General features: G+C 41.9%; 1 protein-coding gene across 10 annotated transcripts in view; it reads left to right on the plus strand.

Moving 5' to 3' along the window:
* The window catches only part of nav1a (neuron navigator 1a), an 82,819-nt gene that overhangs the window by 55,256 nt on the left and 7,630 nt on the right, over positions 1-19,933 (plus strand). For 2 of the 10 annotated variants that reach the window (XM_029435507.1, XM_029435516.1), the window contains 12 exons: positions 4,160-4,298; positions 7,630-7,933; positions 11,583-12,378; positions 12,495-13,016; positions 13,914-13,955; positions 14,619-14,761; positions 14,876-15,055; positions 15,174-15,253; positions 15,450-15,473; positions 15,682-15,759; positions 17,815-17,898; positions 19,179-19,496. In XM_029435507.1, the coding sequence (XP_029291367.1) occupies positions 4,160-4,298; positions 7,630-7,933; positions 11,583-12,378; positions 12,495-13,016; positions 13,914-13,955; positions 14,619-14,761; positions 14,876-15,055; positions 15,174-15,253; positions 15,450-15,473; positions 15,682-15,759; positions 17,815-17,898; positions 19,179-19,496 (2,710 nt within the window). Of the gene's footprint in view, positions 1-4,159; positions 4,299-7,629; positions 7,934-11,582; positions 12,379-12,494; positions 13,017-13,913; positions 13,956-14,618; positions 14,762-14,875; positions 15,056-15,173; positions 15,254-15,449; positions 15,474-15,681; positions 15,760-17,814; positions 17,899-19,178; positions 19,497-19,614; positions 19,624-19,933 lie in introns of all 10 variants that reach the window. The other 8 variants (XM_029435511.1, XM_029435513.1, XM_029435512.1 and 5 more) reach the window with 8 other exon arrangements.

Raw genomic sequence — 19,933 nt, forward strand, 5'->3', positions numbered from 1 at the left:
ATTTGAAATATTCTGCTGCTTGCATTAAACATTCAAATTTTCTGAGAGATGACGTATTCTAAGTTTGGACTCATTGTGGCTTTTCTTAGAGTAGGAAACCACTTGTGTGCCGCTGGCTCGGGAGTCAGGATGACAGAATGCCGTGTGTCCATGTGGCATATTCTCAGCTCAGAGGGATGCTTCATTTTGCACATGGTGCACAGGGGGAAAAAAGAAATCATCGGTCAGGTGGAGGTGAAGAATGACTTTAATCAAGCGCATCTCAGATTAATTGACATTTATTGCAGCCTAAATCAAATCAACATTGATATTGATCTTGCTCATGAAATTACATTCACAGGTTACCATTTCTCAATGTCCTGATCCTTTCCCTCCAGCTGTGTTCTTTAGCACCAGATCAGGTCTAAAGTCACAATAGCCCAGTGAAATGTAACACCCACAGGGCATTCAGATGTGGTTTATGGCCATGGCTAGCACTCTATACTTTGATTACATCACACAATAATGTATATGTTTCAGTGCTGTAGCTGCTGGGTGATATTTGGTGAAAATGTAATGTAGGTTTGACTTATTAAAATGAATACAAATGTGACAGGGAAGAGGCTTTACTAAAATGGTACTTGCCGTGAGACATTAGCTAATCTTTGAAAAGGGTGATGTAGATGAATTGGGTGCTAATATTATCCCTCAGTCTCTGCAGCTGCTGCTATAGAATGAAAAAGATAAGGTGGAGCAAAGAGAGGTTATTACAGTAGATTTCCAAAGAGGATTGAGGTAGACAAGGCAAGCTGGTGGAAGGTTTGAGGCAGAGTTGAGAGATGATCCTCTTGAACGCGTTCATCATGTCCTGAGATGTTTCTTTGAAATCTTTTCTTTTACAACATATGAAACCCCACTCCAGTGGAGACCAAATCTTATTGCACCTCAAATGTCAAGTCTCTGATGCATCTTTTTCGTCTCATCTAAGCAGCTTTTACTCCTTGGTCTAGGTTTTTCATTCAAATATTTGACGCTCGATTTTCATTTTTCATACATACCCAAAATAAGAGAATTTAGTTTTTAGAATTTTAGAAGTATTCTGTTTTATATTGTATTCACCCGTTTAGCTGGTGCTCTCCGTGACGGTTGACCCCTGACCTCGCTCCTCTCCTCTACGGGTTCCTGTTTTTACATCTGTCGGCTGAGTGACACCAAATCCCTCAGACGCTGTGTTTGTTCTGTTTCATATCAGGTCTGAATTATTTATCAGAGAGAATATTATCATTCACAAATGCTCTGGTGGAAACCCAGAAAGCTTTGAAGTTATTAACAGGATATGAAGAGAAAGGTGTTGCTTCAGAGAGGTGCTGATAGTAAATCACAGCTGTGTTGAGGAGGATTATCTCCCAGAAATAAGTTTGTTCAATGAGGAATGAATGACATATGCACAAGTATTGGGTTCAAATAGATCCACTCTGGATGAGTACAACATTTATTCATTTTTACACATTTTATTTTATTAAGGACTGAATAGAAATATGGTATAAAACAGGGAATCCAACGTGGGCTTTTATGGAAGAACATCATTCTTACAAAGTTGTTAAATCTCTAATTGAGTCTTAAAATGACATTTTGTTGTAAAACAAACCGTGAAATCATCTGCCAGTTGATAACATAATGCCATGTGTTTTCAGTGCATATCTTTCTAAGTTTCATTGCAAATATTTAACAACAAACTATTTTTATAGAGCTCATGGTGTCTATTAAAAAAATGTGTAAAAAAAATTCATTTGGAAAGAAAACGTGCGGATTATCAAAATTGGAATTGCATACAATCTTTTAAGCGATGCTCATCGTTCCGCCTTGTATGGTAGTTATTGAAAATACACTTCAATCCAGTGGAAGTATAACATCCCACTACCAGATTTAATTTGGCTAGTTTTTTGACGTTTACATTTTTTAGTTTCACATGGAGACAGGAAGTGCAGGTCGGCTCTCTGGATGTGTCTGAACCAATTTTACTTAAATCTGCCCCTAATCCTGCTCTGGCATATAGACAAGGCAGCATGACAGCCACTTCAGACTTTGTCTGCTCTTTTTTTGTGTCTACATATCCACAGGCTAGACAGTGAGGGCTTTCCCTTCGCCCCTCTCCCCCCGATCTCCGCCCTCAAGTCCCCCAGGGTGCAGTGTGACCCATACAGGCACCCAACTGGAAGGCCCACCCCACTTTCTCTGCCCTGTGCCACAGTATACACGACCTCATTAGGCAAGCCCCACCCTTTTACACTACAGTACGATATCAATCTAACTTATTGACCCTAATAAGATAAAAAACCCAACCCCCTCACTTCCTTAGCATGACCTACTTAATGTATACAAGCACATGTGGATGTACCCAAACACACCTTTCAGATGAGCCTTTTGCTCCCCCATTCTCCCCCCTTTGTGATTCCTAAAAGTCTTTGTGTAGATGTATGTTCCAATCATGTTTATATGCTTGATGGGTCATATTACTGTATATATAGTATTCCATTTATCGTATCACCACACAGGAAATAGTCAAACATCAATCAATCACAATTGATTTGTTGAAGGGGAAATCCAAATTTATTTGCTTGAATTGTGTAATTTAACAATCATACAGGAGATGGAGACATCTATAGTTAAAGAGGCAGAAGTGCCAACTTCTCCACTGACCAAGGAAATTATATATGCATCCGTTAGATGCGTGGCATTATAAAATAAAGAGCACAACTCACCTGTTCTCAGCTGAAAACCCATCTAACAAGTGCAGCCACTCTGGGAAATAATGATAATAATACCTTTTTTATTTTTTTGAAGTCAACTAATTCAGATTCTAGCAGCAAGCTCGTAAATGTCCAGGGTTCCTGGGTAGACCGAACAAGAGACACAATAGCTTGTATGTGTTTCTGGCTGTCAAATATCAGAAATAACTAATGTTGGCAGAACTAGACAAGGATTGAGTTCATGGGTTGAGGAAAAGTGGGTACATAGAAAACACAACACTGTATCATGAAATACTTCCTGGAATCCACCGAACATTGTGTCATTTTGCTTAAAGCGCATCGATACTATTGTTTTAGATTTACATAAGTAACCACCATAGAACCCTCATTTCTGGATTTTCAGAACAATTGCTCTTGAGTGAGAAAAGGAAAAACAGTTAAGTGTGTGCCAAGCGGGCAGACTTCACAGTCCTGGCAAAGACTCCCCTCCTGCATGCACTAGTGCTATTTTTGTATGTGTGTGTGGGCTGAGATAATGTCGAGAGTGCTCCGAATTTCAGTTTGCCAAGTGTATGCAGTGTGAAAGTTAAGTATTTAGAGCAGGCAGTGTTTTGAATAAGGTCTATGAATATTTAATCAAAAGACAACCAAGAAGACATGGAGCCAAGTGAGCTGATGTAACTGAGCTGGTGGAACTTTGAAAGTTCATGGCGTGAATAACCTCGAGGAGATATCCAGTTAATTGCCACAGATTGTTTTATTTTTGTCAAAATATTCTCGGGTATGAGAGCACGTGGTGGTATTTTATACTTGATCGATCTTCGCAGGGAAACAGAATTAGCTTCTGTCCGCCCTTGGAGTTGGGAAGGATTTGGTGTCTTGATCAAGGACACTTTCAGAAAGGTGAACGCTTGATGGCATTGGGGCTTAAACTTGTGTGTGTGGGAGCGAAAAAAGAGGGGAGGAGGACATGTGACTGCGCAAGGCAAGAAAAAAACAAAGAACTTGAATTTCACGGGACGCGGGGTTCCGTTGGGGAAATATATATATATATATATATATTCTCTTTAACGGTGCGCCATCTACCCGCACTATTTTAACTATTTAAACATTTAAACAAATACTTTTAGCGCTCTATGTCAACCATTTCTCCACAACTTAAAGCTGACTATTGTTGATAGTTTCTCCATTTCTTTTAGCCAACTATTTAAATTGCATATTCATTACTTTTACCTGCCTGTTTTTTTTTTTTTACTGACTTTCAAAAACTCAATCGCAACGCATTTCAGCAGACTCAATATTTGGATTTGTTTTTAATTAGATGAGCTCCTCCACAATATTTCCATGTACCCCCGGATCATTTCAGAAGCAGCATGCTTTAATATATGAATTCTATCTGACACATCTTCTTTGTCACTGTTTCGTTTTAGTTGGGATGAGAGCAGCTCCATCAGCAGCGGTTTGAGTGACGGCTCAGACAACCTCAGCTCTGAAGAGTTCAACACGAGTCCCACTCTCAACTCCCTTCCTACCACTCCCATCGGCTCCCGCAGAAACTCAGCCATAGTGGTAAGTAACACATACGTGAACATTCACAACTTAGCCTCCTGACGCAGATATATCAGCAGTGTGTGTTGGTTACACAAGTATTGATTAAGCTGTTAATCCAGTGAGGTATTGATGAGGTGCTGAAGGATTTGTCATACACTCTGTCAGTGTAGAGAGGACACACACATACGCACAACAGGCAGCATGGCACCGACATCAGAGACAAAGCCTGATTAAGTATTCTACACACACACCCATTATATTTATCACATCTGCAGCGATCAATGTTTGCCGCAACACACACACACACACACACACACACAAACACACACAGTGCATGTTGGAGAGCTGCATTGTTCCGTAAGGCTCCTTTTTGGTCTTTTGTAGGGTTTTAAATCTGCTTTAAGAGCTGCATTTTAATAGTAATCAGGCTTTTTTAGGAGGTTTTGGAGAGGAACGTCTGAAAATGATCAACTAGTGTGACTGTAGACGTAGTTCTTAGTCATTGATCTACACTAATCCATAAAAAGAAAACATAAAGCCATGTCGTTGCTGCTTCAGAGGTTTTAATGTAACAGTTCAGGCTCTGATTGAGCTGGGAGAAGCTGGGAGGATTTAGGACTCATGACCTCAGTGCTTTTAAAATCCTGTCTGCAGCTCTGTTTGAGGTTCTTTAAGGTTCATCTGCAGCTGTATGGGTTCCAGACTGTGTGTGTGTGTGTGTGTGTGTGTGTGTGTGTGTGTGTGTGTGTGTGTGTGTGTGTGTGTGTGTGTGTGTGTGTGTGTGTGTGTTTTCTCAGAGTGTCTGATGTAGGTCACACCTCCGCAATGTGGTTTAAGTGACGGATGTAGTGGGATCTTAGAGAAAGGGAGACAACCAGAAACCGAGGGAGTAAGAGAAAGCAAGAGGGAAACGGCGTAACCATGGCAACCAAAGTGCAGGGATGCTGAGAGAGCGGGTCTTTGTTTCCTCCTGTATTTTGAAGGACAGTTCTAGATTGGCCATATGCACACACACACACACACACACACACACACACACACACACACACACACACACACACACACACACACACACACACACACACACACAGGGCCATCTGCAGTCCTGCATCCGGGCCAGCGAGCCACAAAACCGGGGAGCCTCCCTCCACGCCTAGTTGCAGGAGTCATAGCAACCATTACCCCCCTATGGCATCATTACCATGGCAACCAACCATCACCTCATCATGCACCCCACACCGTCTGATACACATGGCTCAATGTTCTCTCGCCATTCTCAGCTGATGTTTTCTTTTCCTTTAACGGTTTCTCTTTGTCTTTGTGACCTGAAGCCATTTCTTTGTCTCTGTTTCCTCCTCTGTATCGTGCCACCTTTTAATTCCCTCAAAGCAATCCCGGCTTTATATCCATTCCTCATCTCTCCCACATATTGCATAATGTGCTCAATAAGGATATGAGGGTGGAGGAGAGACAGGGGCACACAGAAGAAATGGTTGGGAGAGAATCAAAGCCAGAAAGTGGTGTATGTAGGTGGTACTAAAACCTAGATTTCATTTTTTCCACCTGGAGGTGAACCAAGTAAATACACCTTGTTTTCCCAATACCTTTATGCGTGTGTCTGTATGTTTACGTTATTATCATATTTTGTCACGGCAGGACAGATGTGTATCTCATCCCCGCCTGTTTCAATAATCAGGGAATGTGTGTGAGGAAATGACAGTGTTTTATCAACAAGGTTCCGGGCAGACACACACACATGCACACACACTCTCACTTACTCATACCTCCTCCTCATGTGATGTGAACCTGCCCATGGGGTCTATTGGTTTTAATAAAAAAGGAATTCAGCATATGAGGCCTCATGAGAACCACTGGGTGCAATGTCCTGAACACACACACACACACACACACACACGCTCACAAACCTCCTGATGCATTGTGAAACTTTCAGTCTTCTACGGTGGGAGAATAATCTGCCTCTGCCGTCATATCCGTCCTCATGTAGACTCCTATAAACACTCACACAAACAGGGGCCATGCATTGTATATAGTTATGTAAGGATCCTAAACTGACTTGTAGACTGAGCAGTGCCCAAATTATTTTGTGCTCTCTTTTGTCAGTTATGTATTCACTGCATACACACACACAGGAGACCTTGACTCAATAATGTCCTCACTTTCCATTAATTTAACATTTGATATTCTTCATAATTGCATTATGTTTAGTGTCTGAGCTCATTTCTTTGTAGTAGTGTGCTGTGTGTGTACATGCTTACATACAGTGTGTGTGTGTGTGTGTGTGTGTGTGTGTGTGTGTGTGTGTGTGTGTGTGTGTGTGTGTGTGTGTGTGTGTGTGTGTGTGTGTGTATGCTGTCTCTCTTGAAGTGATCAAATAGAGCACACAATGGGATCTATACTGGGGAGATGAGACTTCAGAGAGTGTGTTTTTTGGGTTGACTAGGTTAGACATGCTTTTCTGTCTGAGTCCACACACCTCATTAAATGCCTCTTTTTCAAACTGTGGCCAATGATGAACATTAAGTGCAGATTTCAAGAGATGCAAAATGTTTTTGTATAAATTATCCAATGAGTTGTTCCATTGGCTCATTCTTTCCAGTGTCCCACGCTAACATGGATTGTATCAGGAAATGAGTCGGCATCATCCAAGAGAAACCAGAATGTTTTAGTAACAAGAAGTTGTAGTATTGGGGTATTTCAACCATATCACATGGTCTTCATCAGCACAGATAGTTTGTTCAGTTGTCACAGAGATAAATCCATTGACACACAAGTCTAATAGCTGGAAGGATTTTGTCCATAGCACTTGTATATCAGCAATTTCGATTTAGAGAAATGTAACTAACCTATGCCTATCACTCAAGTTCTCATGTGGCTACTTAAAAAAAGGACAACGGTAGTTGTTTGTACTTGTGCTGGATATAAAGACGCATTTAAACCTCTAGTCTTCCTCAGTTTTGAACAACATGTCACTAATAAAGCCTGCTCTTATAGTGTGTGGGAGTCTTTTCATTTTAAAAGCCATATACAGTTTTATGTGAGATCAGAAAAGCTTGGTTTCTCTCTCATTACACTTTAGCAGCACTTTCTTGCCATGATGCTTTCTGTTTCAGTATTTTTAACTCTACTTTTTAAGTGGTCAAAATGTACTTACAGTAGGTTGTCCGCCATAGATTTAGATAGGCAGGAAAAACGCAAAATAAAACAACATAGCAGAGATAAACAAAAAACTATTGCCTCCATGTTCTGTAAGTCTGTAAGTCTCACACTCAGTTCTTAACATTTTCTTGACACTGTGTATCTAAGCACCTGTCTGTCTTTCTCATTCTAGATGCGTACGGATGCAGAGAAGAGATCTCTGGTGGAGAGTGGTCTGTCCTGGGACGCTGACGATGCAAAACCCAGTCACAAGAGCCAGGGCAGCGGCGTCTATGATACTGGAAGTCTCAAGTCCGAATCAGCCAATAAATGGAAAAAGACACGGACGCCGGGGGAGGGGCTGGAAGGAGGGAAGGGCGAACTGAAGAAACCTCATACCCTGGGTCACGGAAATGTGTTGAAGAAAGGAAGAAACCCACCTGTGGGAGTCACCTCCCCAATCACACACACCTCTCAGAGTGGGCTTAAAGTGGCAGGTGAGAGGAGAAACACAAACACACACACACACACACACACACACACACACACACACACACACACACACAGTGAGGTGTAATATATATATAGCTACACTTGAAATGGTTTCATAACTTGAGCAGACTGACACATTGGCTGTCTTTTAATATTCGCTTCTCTCTGGCAGTCTCACACCCACACCCACGCACAGTCACAGACACACTCTCTGTCTTTGTCCCACACATTCATCCACAGCTGCAGCCCACCCTCTGGGCCTTTAGAAAGTGGTGCCATGTATCAAACGCCCATCACCACCCACTCCCTTCCTGCCAGCTAACCACACACACACGCACACATACGCACAAATGCACACACTGACCAACAGTGTTATTTCTTCCTATTGGTCCAGCCTTTCCTATGCAAGCTTTATTTTTGTGCCAGACAGAGAGAATTTATAGCAGTTAAATAAAGGCCTTGTACCCAAAACAACTGGATCAGAGACGGTGTGTGTGTGTGTTTTGTAATAGTGTGTGTGTGTAAGTGCAGACACGTCGGAGATTGTGCCAGCCTTACAGAGTGTCACCCATCACACTTAACACGCGCACACACTCTCACTCACACACACAAAGAGCACAATAGTGCCGATTGTACAGCTCCCTTTTAAGCACACCATCTGTGTGCTGTTTACGTAAGCACACACACACGCACACGCACACACACACACACCCACACACACATACACATATATAGACAACAGAAACAACAGGATATGAGTTGTGCAGTTGTGTGCCAGTCTAGATACGTAGTGTCTGTGTAAACTTTCTGTGGGACTGTCCTGTGTTTGCGTTGCCAGCTGTTGAAATGACAGATATGCCAAACAAGTGTGTTGAACCAGCCTATGATCTGTGTGCCAGCCTGTTATTGTTATTGATGTGAACAGTATGACTCTGTCATCAAGGCCTTTCAATCTGCCACCGAATTTCAGACTCAAATTAATCAGATGATGAAGCCAGACTTAAAAAGGTTGCTGGAGCTCATCGGTGTGGAGGAGCAAATGAGGAGGACAGCTCATGCTGGAGATCAGCTCATTGCAGGTTTGCAGCATTGTAGGAGACACAGAATGAAAAGAAGTGGAAGCAACATTTCCAGGGATAGAGAAACACTTCCATACTGTATACTGATTCTATAGTATATTCTGTATAATGCACTATATACTTTTTAGTAGTTAGTGCATAAGTTTGGTTTATTTTATTTAGAGCTGCACATTACAATTATTTTCATTATCATTTAGTTATTTTTAAGACTATATTATAGATCGATTATTTACGTCATCAAATGTACACTCACAATAATCATCACAAGTTTGAAATTGGTTGTGTTTTGGTTGTTTTTCTGTCCAATGATATTCAGTTTATAATGATATAGAAGAGAGAAGAGCAGCTAAACTTGATGAATGACTTCAACAATTACTCAAGTGTAGAAATTGTATTGTTCATAATTCATTTTCTTTTGCCAAATAATCGATAACTGGTTAATGTTACGGCTCTAATTTTAAAAATGATTTAAATACGTGGTAAACGCTACACAGTCTTCATTTCAAACACTTTGCCTCAAACTCTTAACTTATTAAACTGGACTTTATTTATATTGTTATGTATTTATTTACACATGGTATGCACTTTATTGACTTAAAGGTGCCAGGTGGACATACGTTAGGTTTACGTTCAGTGTTCCTCAGTGTTGCTTTTTCAAATAAGTAATATTTGGTTTGTTTTCCGGTGTGTTGGTGGAGTTTTAGAACTAACCATTTTAAAAGAAATTCTAGAAGTGAGCACCACTTTTATTTCCCTTATTCCCCAGTTTCATTAACGTCACAGTCAAACATCAAACAGATGTAGTTTATTTTAATTTGTATCTTGCACTGTATGCATACGTGCCAGAATCAGTATGTACTTTGAAAGTGGGGCACAGTGCAGGTACTATGTATCTCTCTCTCTTTCCTCTCGGTCGCATGCACTCACACAGACACCTGCAGATACGTTCAGCAACATTTCTGCAGCAAATGTTTACATATGCATCACATACACACATATAAACTCTGATACTGTATCTTAACAACCAAAAATACGAGCACACACATGTTTATGGTGTGATGGTTGATGGGAGACAATGTGGAGTCAAGGAATAAGGCTCTCCCTGGGAAACTGCCGGGAATGACCCACAGTGTGTGTGTGTGTGTGTGTGTGTGTGTGTGTGTGTGTGTGTGTGTGTGTGTGTGTGTGTGTGTGTGTGTGTGTGTGTGTGTGTGTGTGTGTGTGTGTGTGTGTGTGTGTGTGGGGATACATCATTCCACACTGCTCTCCCTTCTACCACAGAGGCCTTAAATAGAAGAAGACTTAGAAAGGAGAATATAAATGAGCCAGACGGCAGTGTTAGAAATGTTATGCAGAGGGTTTCTCTGTCTGCCTGTGTCTTCAGATGTCCATCCATTCAGACATGCAGGCCCCTCGCGTCGAGACATGTGGTGAATCATGGTGTCTTCTACGCACGCTGCTGACTGTCAAGCTGTGAGCTTCACTGTCTCCACAGCCGGTGTCAGTAAATCAGTCTTCATTTATTTCAAAATGAATATGTACGCCTGGATTCTGTCAGTGTGTGTGTTTGCTTCTCACTGCCCTGTTGGCAGTGTGTGTTTCTGCAACTTAACGTTCTTGGAACGACAGTGTTGCGGTTATACGATGGATTGACTTTATGACTTGACATGTAAACCCAATTTTCACATTTACAAAAGAACTTGAAGCGTGATGGGTTGTCAGTGTCACATTCCTATAAGATCCAATCACTGAGAATTGTGAGTGTGTGTGGTATATATGTCTGAACCTATGTGTGTGTATTTTGCGGGCTTATTCAATATCCTTAAGTGACTCCAGATGTCCCAAAGCAGCATGCCGGTGGGTCCCATTCAACAGCAGTCCTTTGACTCTGTTAATGCCTTGTATATAAACCTCTCATAACAACTCCCATTAGATACAAATTAAGAGCGTGGATAGTGTGGGTGGTGCATACAGTGCACATGTGTCTAATAGTGCTTTTTTTTATAATAACTTCCAAACAAGTCCAGTTAATTTGCCAACTGGGAAATGTACAGAAGGGAACAAAATCACATAATTTTCTTTCAACCTCCGTTCCACCAAGTTATCTCTCACTCCACCCTTTTCCCCCAAAAAGGTCTCAAGAGTGGAGAAACTAAGTTATACTGGGTGTTTCATGCACTTTTGTGCCCGCAGACACGCTTTGTGAATGTGAACATCAGTTTTCCACAGCCATGCTGCACATGGCAATCTCAGCACTCTGCAGCTGTGACACACAGACGTGCACTTACTGGAAAGCAGAGAAAACGGTTTTAGTTCATCAGGACGGAAAAGAGGAGTAACCGCATGATAACAGTGTGTGTGAGGGTGAAACTGGCTGAGAGTCGTGTCTACTCACAGTCTGTCTGCTCAGACAGGGATTTGTTTTTATCAGCAGACGGTCAGACCTTGTAGGTGGTCAGATAAGACATCATGTCCTAATATGGCTTGGTTAGTTCCACTCACCACCAGAGACTATTCAGACTTTAAACAGTTCAAGCTACTCATCAGTATTTGTTTCTCTCCTCTACGTCTCTAGGTACAGTAAAGTCAGATGGGAAGCCAATGGATAAGTCTCGGTTAGCAATGAAGACCTCCAGCCTTCAGCGCTCCTCTTCTGATGCCGGTAAAGACCACCGAAATGGCACAGGTGCTGGTGAGCAACGTAAACCTCCGTCCGGCCTCGTCAGGCCCTCAACTGGTGGAAACTTTGGCTTCAAGAAGCCTATCTCAGCTACCAATAACGGCACACACAATGCCATTATGTCCATACCCTCTGGCTCTGCAACTGTGGGGAAGATTCCCAAAACGTCGGGTATTCCTGTCAAACCAGTGGCTGGTGGTGGTGGTGGTGGAGGTGGAGGACGTAAGACAAGTCTAGATGTTTCAAACACCGACCAGAGTGGTTTTCTATCTCCAAATGCCAGGACGTCTCTTCAATACCGATCTCTGCCTCGCCCAGCAAAGACAAGCACCCTGACTCTAACCCGCCCGAGCTCAGCTCGCCCAGTGAGCACTACCATGGACACCGGCTCGGGGCTGACCAAACCGCCCCATGGCTCCAGGCTCAAAGAGCCCGCCTCAGGGATTGGTTCTGGGTTGAGTAAGGCAGGTGGTCGTGGGATCCCGAGTCCCAGTCCTGTCAATCAGACAGACAGAGAGAAAGAGAAAGAGAGGGCCAAAGCCAAAGCTGTAGTGTCGGACTCTGAGTGTGGTGGTGGGTCTCTGAAGGGCAGCCCTGCTCAGACCCCCTCAGAGAACGGAGGGAAGCTTCAGGGGCTGAGGCCTCCCAGCAGTGGCAAAGGCATGGATCTGCCCTCACCTAACCCACACAGGTACTGCGGTTCATACACTCCCACAAGACATACATAGTGTAATTCCCCAGTATTTTTCAACACAATTTCACATACGAAACAAAGTTTAAATATAAATTTGCTGTCTTTGTCTTTAGGTTATCTGGGATTCGCAGCCTGGCAAAGCCTCCCTCCATGGCCCAGCTTGACAAGCTGAACTCAAACAGCCTCGAGATGGGAATTCAGGACTCCCTGCCACCTAAGATTCCTCCCTACTCTAAGCTCCAGGACCTGGTCAGCTCAGCAGGCAGCACCACTGGCCCCTGCCTGACCCCCAGCCCTGCCCCTTTACTCAATGTGAACTCTTCGTCCTGCTTCTCAAGCTCAGGAACTGGCTTGGGGCCCAGGCAGGTCTCCTCTCTCGGGGTTCAAGGGAGCGGAGGGGGCACCTCTCCCCTGCTCTACCCTCGTCTGTCTGGGCTGCATCGCAGCATGGAGTCGCTGCCGCTCCAGATGAGTCTAGCCCCAGAGCCCCAGGGGAGGGAGAAGGTGCGGGAGAGGGAGCATTTGGTGAGAGGCTACACCACCTTAGAGTCCCGGCACAAAGATAGACAGGAAGACAGAGGCCCTCCTGCCAGCTGGAGCTCTGGAAGTAAAGTCTCATTGTCTCTCACAGACAGGTGAGATTCAAAAATCTTCGACCTCAATTACATTACACCAGTTTACATGCCAAGCAGATGTTTTGTCATTCATGTTTTGTAATGCTGCTATGTACCTCCGCCTACTGGTTGGCTGAGGAACTGCACCAACATTATTCATTGTTCAGGGAAAGGCGGGAGCAATCAGGGCACTTCTTTGATCTTATTCACTTTGTTCTACGCTACAATTATTACAATTTTCCTCGCCTTCTTGAGTGGGCACGTGGTAAGGTGATTCAGTTGGCATTTAATTACAAAATGCTCGAACTGGAAAAGGCATGAAGAGAGCAGTGGCATTTACGAAGCTTGAGAAACAAAGGCGTGATAATAACAATCCACAGATTGGTAGAGCTGTCTGTGGTCTTGTCAGGATATACACAGAATATCAGAATATACTTGAGAATATTACTTTAGAGATAAACCTGTCCGAATATGACTTTGATAGCTTCAACTCACATTTAATGAGACAAAACTAAAATCCTGGAGAATTGCAAGAGGATGCTTTACTGTCGTCTCAAACTGAAATATATTGTTTATTTCATGTTTTTGCACTGTAAATACTGTATGAGATGTTAAATATTGCCCAAATGATAGAATATAGTTTAATGAGCAGGCTAAAAATACATTTACATTAAATGCACAAACAAGTAAAAGCAACCACATGCATGCACACACACCTACACAACTAAACACACACGCTGTTATTACTACAGGCCTATTATCAGTGTTGTACAGGCCCGCTGACTAAAGTCATAATTACGGGCTGACACCAGCTGTCTGCCAGTCGTACTGCGCTTCTTTGTGCCTGCTGCCTGTTCTTGAGAGTTTAATAACTCCATGCAGCAGTCTATAAATAATGTCATTGTTTAATCTCCACAGTTCTCAGAGAGACAGAAACACGCTGCCAAAGAAAGGTTTAAGGTAAGTGAACACACACATACACGCTCTTATACTCCACACTGTCATTTTGACACAGTCCTTTAATTACACACAAATCCCATGATAAAATCCTCAGTGAATGACAGATTGTGTTAATCCTCATCATTCTTGTCACTTTTATTCCAAAAGTCCTGATTTAATCCTCTCAAAATTGTAGCTCATTGTGTCCCACTGGCAACATTTTTGTTTCCACACATTTAAAGATATTGGTACTGGGTAACACTTTATTTGAGCCCCCCTTATTAAGCATTTGAAGGCCATGTATAAACATTTAATAAATAGGTTATTAAGGTCTTTTTTTTTAAGAGCTTTAACTCTTCCTGTGAAGCATCCATAACTGGATGCTGATATATAAACAGAAAACAAATCAAAATATAATGTAACACAGTTGTAACAATATAAAATCTTCCTAAGAGAAGTAAATATTGTTCCAATATTCTCATATTGAGAGATCACGGTTCACTTTCATGGTTATGAGTTCATTTTAAAAGAATCTTGAAACAGAAATTGTATTTGCTTGGTACATTTTTCATAACTCAGAATACATGAATACATGAATTCCAATACAAGACAGCAGATCTATTATGAAGTTTCTTTCTTTACTATTAGCGACACTGACTTTGCCCTCTGTCTGTGTACTTTCAGTTGTGCCTCCCAGGTTGAGGAGGAAGTGAAGGAGAAAGGAGACAGGAGACACTCTCATAATCTTCTCAGTATGACCGATTCACTCACTCTTCCACTGCTGTCCTCACCCACCTCTCTGCCCCGCACCTCGAAGACCAATATGGGTAAGCTTACATACATGTGCACACAATAGAAAGAGAATAGCATTCCACTAATTATGCATTTCATGTATAACATCACTAACTCTCTTTCCTTTGACCCGTCTGCTCTCTTACTAGTACCCAGCCCTGTCGGCGGGCCTCCGAGGATGATTCGATCCAACAGCATCCCAACACACGATGCCTCTCTGGAGCTGTATGGAGCGTCTCCGCTCGGCAGCACAATGTCGCTGGCTGAACGCCCCCGCAGCATGGGAATGGTTCGCTCCGGATCCTTCAGGGACAAGGAGCCCGACGAGGGTGAGCCCACTGAATTATTTTGATATCTGATATCTGTTATACGACATTCTGTTCATTGATGTTGTGCTACTCAGTTGCTAATTGGTTTATTGTGTTGCTCTTCATTTTCTCTTTTCAGTTCATGGATCTGTACTCTCCCTGGCGTCCAATGCCTCGTCATGCTACTCCTCGGTGAGTGTGGGCGGCATTCAGACTCAGGTAGCTACACTTCAGTATGTGATGTGGTGTGGGTTGTATTAATGTGTGAGTGTTTGTGGATGTTTGTATTTCCTCTCGTTTCACACTTTAAAGAGAGAAACGACTTTCTCCCTACCTTTATTATTCTCCTCTCCTCTCGCCTCCTCTCCTTTTGTCTATCTAACATCTTTGACTTTTATTCCCTCTGCTTCCAAAGGCTGAGGAAAGGATTCAGGGAGAGGTAAGTGTGTTCTTTCCTGCTCTTTCTTCTTCTCTGTCTCATTTCTATCCTCCTCATCCAACGCTGTCATCTCTGTTATCTGTTGGAGAACAAGTCGGTCATTGATTTCATGAACAACATCCACTCAAGTCACTTGTGTATGTCAGCCATTGTCTGCTTCAGTCACCTTGTTGTCTAGATAATGTAACAAACCTATTTTTCCTCACAGCAAATCCGTAAACTGAGGAGGGAGCTGGAATCGTCGCAGGAGAAGGTGTCTAACCTGACGACACAGCTGACCGCCAATGTATGTACTGTTTGTCTGCTATCTGATTATAAACTTCCATAAAGCACCCGAATAACCGATTATCCCTGTGTAGTAGTCTCAACTTTTCATCAACAAGTTAACTTAGTGTATTTAGTAAATGTTCCTTGACTTTAAAAAAAATATTTGAATCGAGTTTTGTAGGATTATACAACATTTGTATCAACATTGTATCGACATGTATTAGGAAATATTCTTAAATAAATAAAATGTTATCGCCGAGTGGATTTCAACTCTCCAAAGGACATTCTTTAAAGAGAACTGTCCATTTCACAAATGTCCCTAGAAAAAAAAAAAAATGGGAAGATCCTTTTTTAATAAAATAGTATAATGCCAGAAAAACAGAAAATAAAAAAAATGTGTCCGATAAGAAATCATGAGAATAAAAACGTTGTGCAAACACAATCTAATCTATTTAAATGAAACTTGCCATAGTTAAGGCTACAATATGCAGCCTTTCACCTCCGGGCTAAAAAAAAAGAGGCACATTTTTCACCCTAATACTTGTCACTCATCTTGATGAATTGTTTACTTCAATGACATCTGCCCTGAGGCAGAGGTAACTGATACCCATAAAGACATCACAACAAGTGACCGCAGGCAAAGAAAGGGAATTGACAGGGAGCCTTCAACCCTGTTGTTCTTTAGTTTCTTACTACAAAAAAAGAATTGCACAGTGCATTAAACCTTCTTCAGGTTATGTTGGTGTACCAGTTCATTGCTGCTGGAGTAACACTGTTAATTTTTCTGTAAGTCAGTGGATCTAAACCTTTAAAAGAAAACTCTGGTGGTATTTTTATATGATTCTTATTGTCAACTAATCCCATGCAAAGGGATTATCTAAGTGCCCAAAGCCTAATATACATTATTCCTTTCTGAAATACAGATGATGTAGTTTAAAAGTATTAAAAACACATCAATGAGCCACACTGTTGCACTGGGTGACATCTTCTGTTATTATGATGAACATGGTTACTTTAGTTTATTACCTAAACCGCATCTGAAAATAGTCCCATCACCTTCGAGTCAGGTTTGCAAATAGCTACAGTGCTGTTTTAAGAACATATTCAGCCTTTTATAAAAATGACTTCATGATCTGTTTTAAAGATTCGAGTATCGCCAGCCAATCCAGTCCCCTCTCTTCCCTCTTTCACAAACTCTCTCATTCTCACATAAGGCAACACATTTACCATTCAGATGAAATAGGAAAGAGACACAGAGAGAGAATTCAAATCCAAGCACATTTCTTATCCATGTGGGGCGTGAACAATGCTTGTCTCCTCCCGAAACTCTCTCCGAGCCACTTACTTGTACACACACACACACACACACACACACACACACACACACACACACACACACACACACACACACACACACACACACACACACACACACACACACAGGTGCATTGCCCTTTCTCTCCACTCTACAAGGTTGTTTCTGTACGACCACCCTGTCAGCGTTTCCATTTGTCAAAGTGCAGCAATACAGCAGAGCCATTATGCATGGCTTCATGCCGCATACATCAATCATGTGTGTGTGTGTGTGTGTGTGTGTGTGTGTGTGTGTGTGTGTGTGTGAGAGGTGTGTGAAAGATTTATTTTCATACGGTTTGACCTTATTATGGGAAGCCAGTGAATAGGCAAATGTACAGATCACTACATGATAATGTGCTGGATTAATGACTGGGCTGTAGGCATTATTTCACTGTATTAACACATTCTATAAAGGAGAGGAAAAAGTAATTTTCCCTTCCTCTGGTGAGTGTGCAAGAGAGATTAGGGAGGAGGAGACTTTTCCACAGGAGACATCCTGTTTAGTCTTTGTGTGTTATTCAGCCTTTTAGCACCTCGAATATGAGGGATAAAGGAAATCTATTGAATCTGCCAATTAGTCTCTCTATACTTTATCAATGTCTTCATGTAAATGGTGCTTTCAAAGACCAGTAATATAAAAAAATAATTATAATTTCCTGTTATAGACAACTCATTTATTAAACATTAAATGTTTTTGTCTTTCATCTTTATTCAACAGGCAAATCTGGTGGCCGCCTTTGAGCAAAGTTTGCACATGATGACAACTCGACTGCAGAGTCTGTCAATAACCCAGGAACAGAAGGTAACGTCACATCCGCACTTTCAAACACAAACACTCACAAAACTAAATTCCGGCTGCATTCCACCATTGTGCCCGTCTTACGAGCAGTCAGCTAAGAGCAGGCAGCGTTGAGCTGACACGGAGCGAGATGACTTTGATCACAGCCTGCGGTGAGGAGCTGAATGTAGGTTAGAGGCCCAGGCTGCAGTCCCACAGGGTAACTTAGTGTGGGAAGAGGACAGAGAATCAATGAAAAACAACCTTCACTTTAGGCTAAATGAAAAGTGCAAACAACTTGCACATGCACTCACACCAAACATCGCATTCCTGCATTCTTCAGCCTTTCTATCTGTTTTGCTATAAATAAATTGATCAGTGCCTGAGGCATTGTTCAGTGTGTGCATAAATGTGAGGAGTCTCTCTCAGTGCTTCATGCCTTGCTGCTCCCACTGAAAGACCTGTCTAGACCGCTCCAGAAAACGTCTTTGTTGTTTGTGCCAGCTACGCACTGACCTGTGCAGCTCAGCCTGGAGCACAGGCTCTTTAACCTTGAGGAGATGGGCCGGGCGGCTCTATTTAGAGTCGAGTGGGATCGACTTTAGCACACAATAAGCGGCACAGAGAGGCTCTGTTGTTCTGGACTCTTTGTCCTCTTGAACTGTTCACATGGTGACTGGGATCAAGGCCGCCAGGTGTATGAGCTCATACTGTGAGTTTAACTAAAATATCAGACAATACTTCTCCTCCCCAAAATATAGGATCAGTTTTTCTTCTAAAATAAACCAAAGATTCATTATTTTCAAATTAAAAACTCTATTTATTTGACACATACGTCATTATACAAGTACAATACAAATGACAAAATGTGTAAAAGAGAAATTTAGAAAGAAATAATAATGCAGGCATTATATATAGATACATAATAAAATACTTCAAATAGAGTTTAGTTACTGTTTAAATGTATTACAAAAAGAATAAAGAGACATAATAACACTGAGCTCAGATGAGCATGAATGAGGTAATGTTGAGTGAAATAGTATTTACTTTAGAGAATAATCCATAGGTCATTTGCATTTTCTTCTTCACTGTCTCTTACCAAAAACTTTTTTCTGAGCTATTATATCCTGGTGGAGCTCATTCACTGTATAATGCAGTGAATAGAAAAAACGTTTTGATAATATAAAGCTGAAAACCAGCCTGCCTCTTCAAACAAAGTGGTAAAGTTGTCACACAGCTCTGAGTGTTGCAAACGGATCTATGCCAACCCAACTCACTGACATGTATTACTTTTGTTTGTGTAGGACACAGAGCTGGGGGAGCTGAGGGACACCATCGAGGCTCTGAAGGTCAGGAATGATGAAGCCCAGGCTGTCATACACGGAGCCTTAAACGCACCGGATAATATGAGAGGTTTGGAAATGCACCAGTTGAGCTTTCTCTTTTCTTCTGTCGCTGCACATTTGCCTCTTTTGATGTTGAGTTTTCTTGCTTTACCAGACATGCAGATTCGACGTCAGAACTCATGCGAGAGCCTCTCCAGTCTCAACAGCCTGACCAGTATGTCGAGTGTGGGCAGCTTCAAGGACCAAGATGCTAAGAAGAAGAAGAAGAAGAGCTGGGTAAGAGCGCACGCTGCATGTGAAGCAGTGTTTTACTCTCACAGCCTGGTGTTTGTCTATGCTCAGTTCATTCTCTGTAGTGACAAGGACTCTGTGTTGTGTTATTGTCCTGTTGTAGGTCTTTGAGGTGAGTGCAGTCATTGTATAAAGCCTCTATAATGTTCTGTCATACAGCCTTATGGACCATCTAAAACTGCTACGCAATCCTCAAGTACCCTCCATCTGATTGTCTGCAGATGACAACTGATTGGCTGCCTGTTGTTTGAATATTAAATATGAATCTGTAATTCATTTAGAGTAATCAGCAGACATGATGTTCCATAAAAAGTGTAGTTCTCAGTTCAATCATCAAAGTTTATTAATTGCGGTTCTCAAATAATGTTTCTCCACATTTACACCATGCTTTATTGTTTATGTTGTCCCTCATTAAAATGTTG

This window comes from Cottoperca gobio, chromosome 7, assembly GCF_900634415.1.
Source record: "Cottoperca gobio chromosome 7, fCotGob3.1, whole genome shotgun sequence".
NCBI classification, from domain to species: domain Eukaryota; kingdom Metazoa; phylum Chordata; class Actinopteri; order Perciformes; family Bovichtidae; genus Cottoperca; species Cottoperca gobio.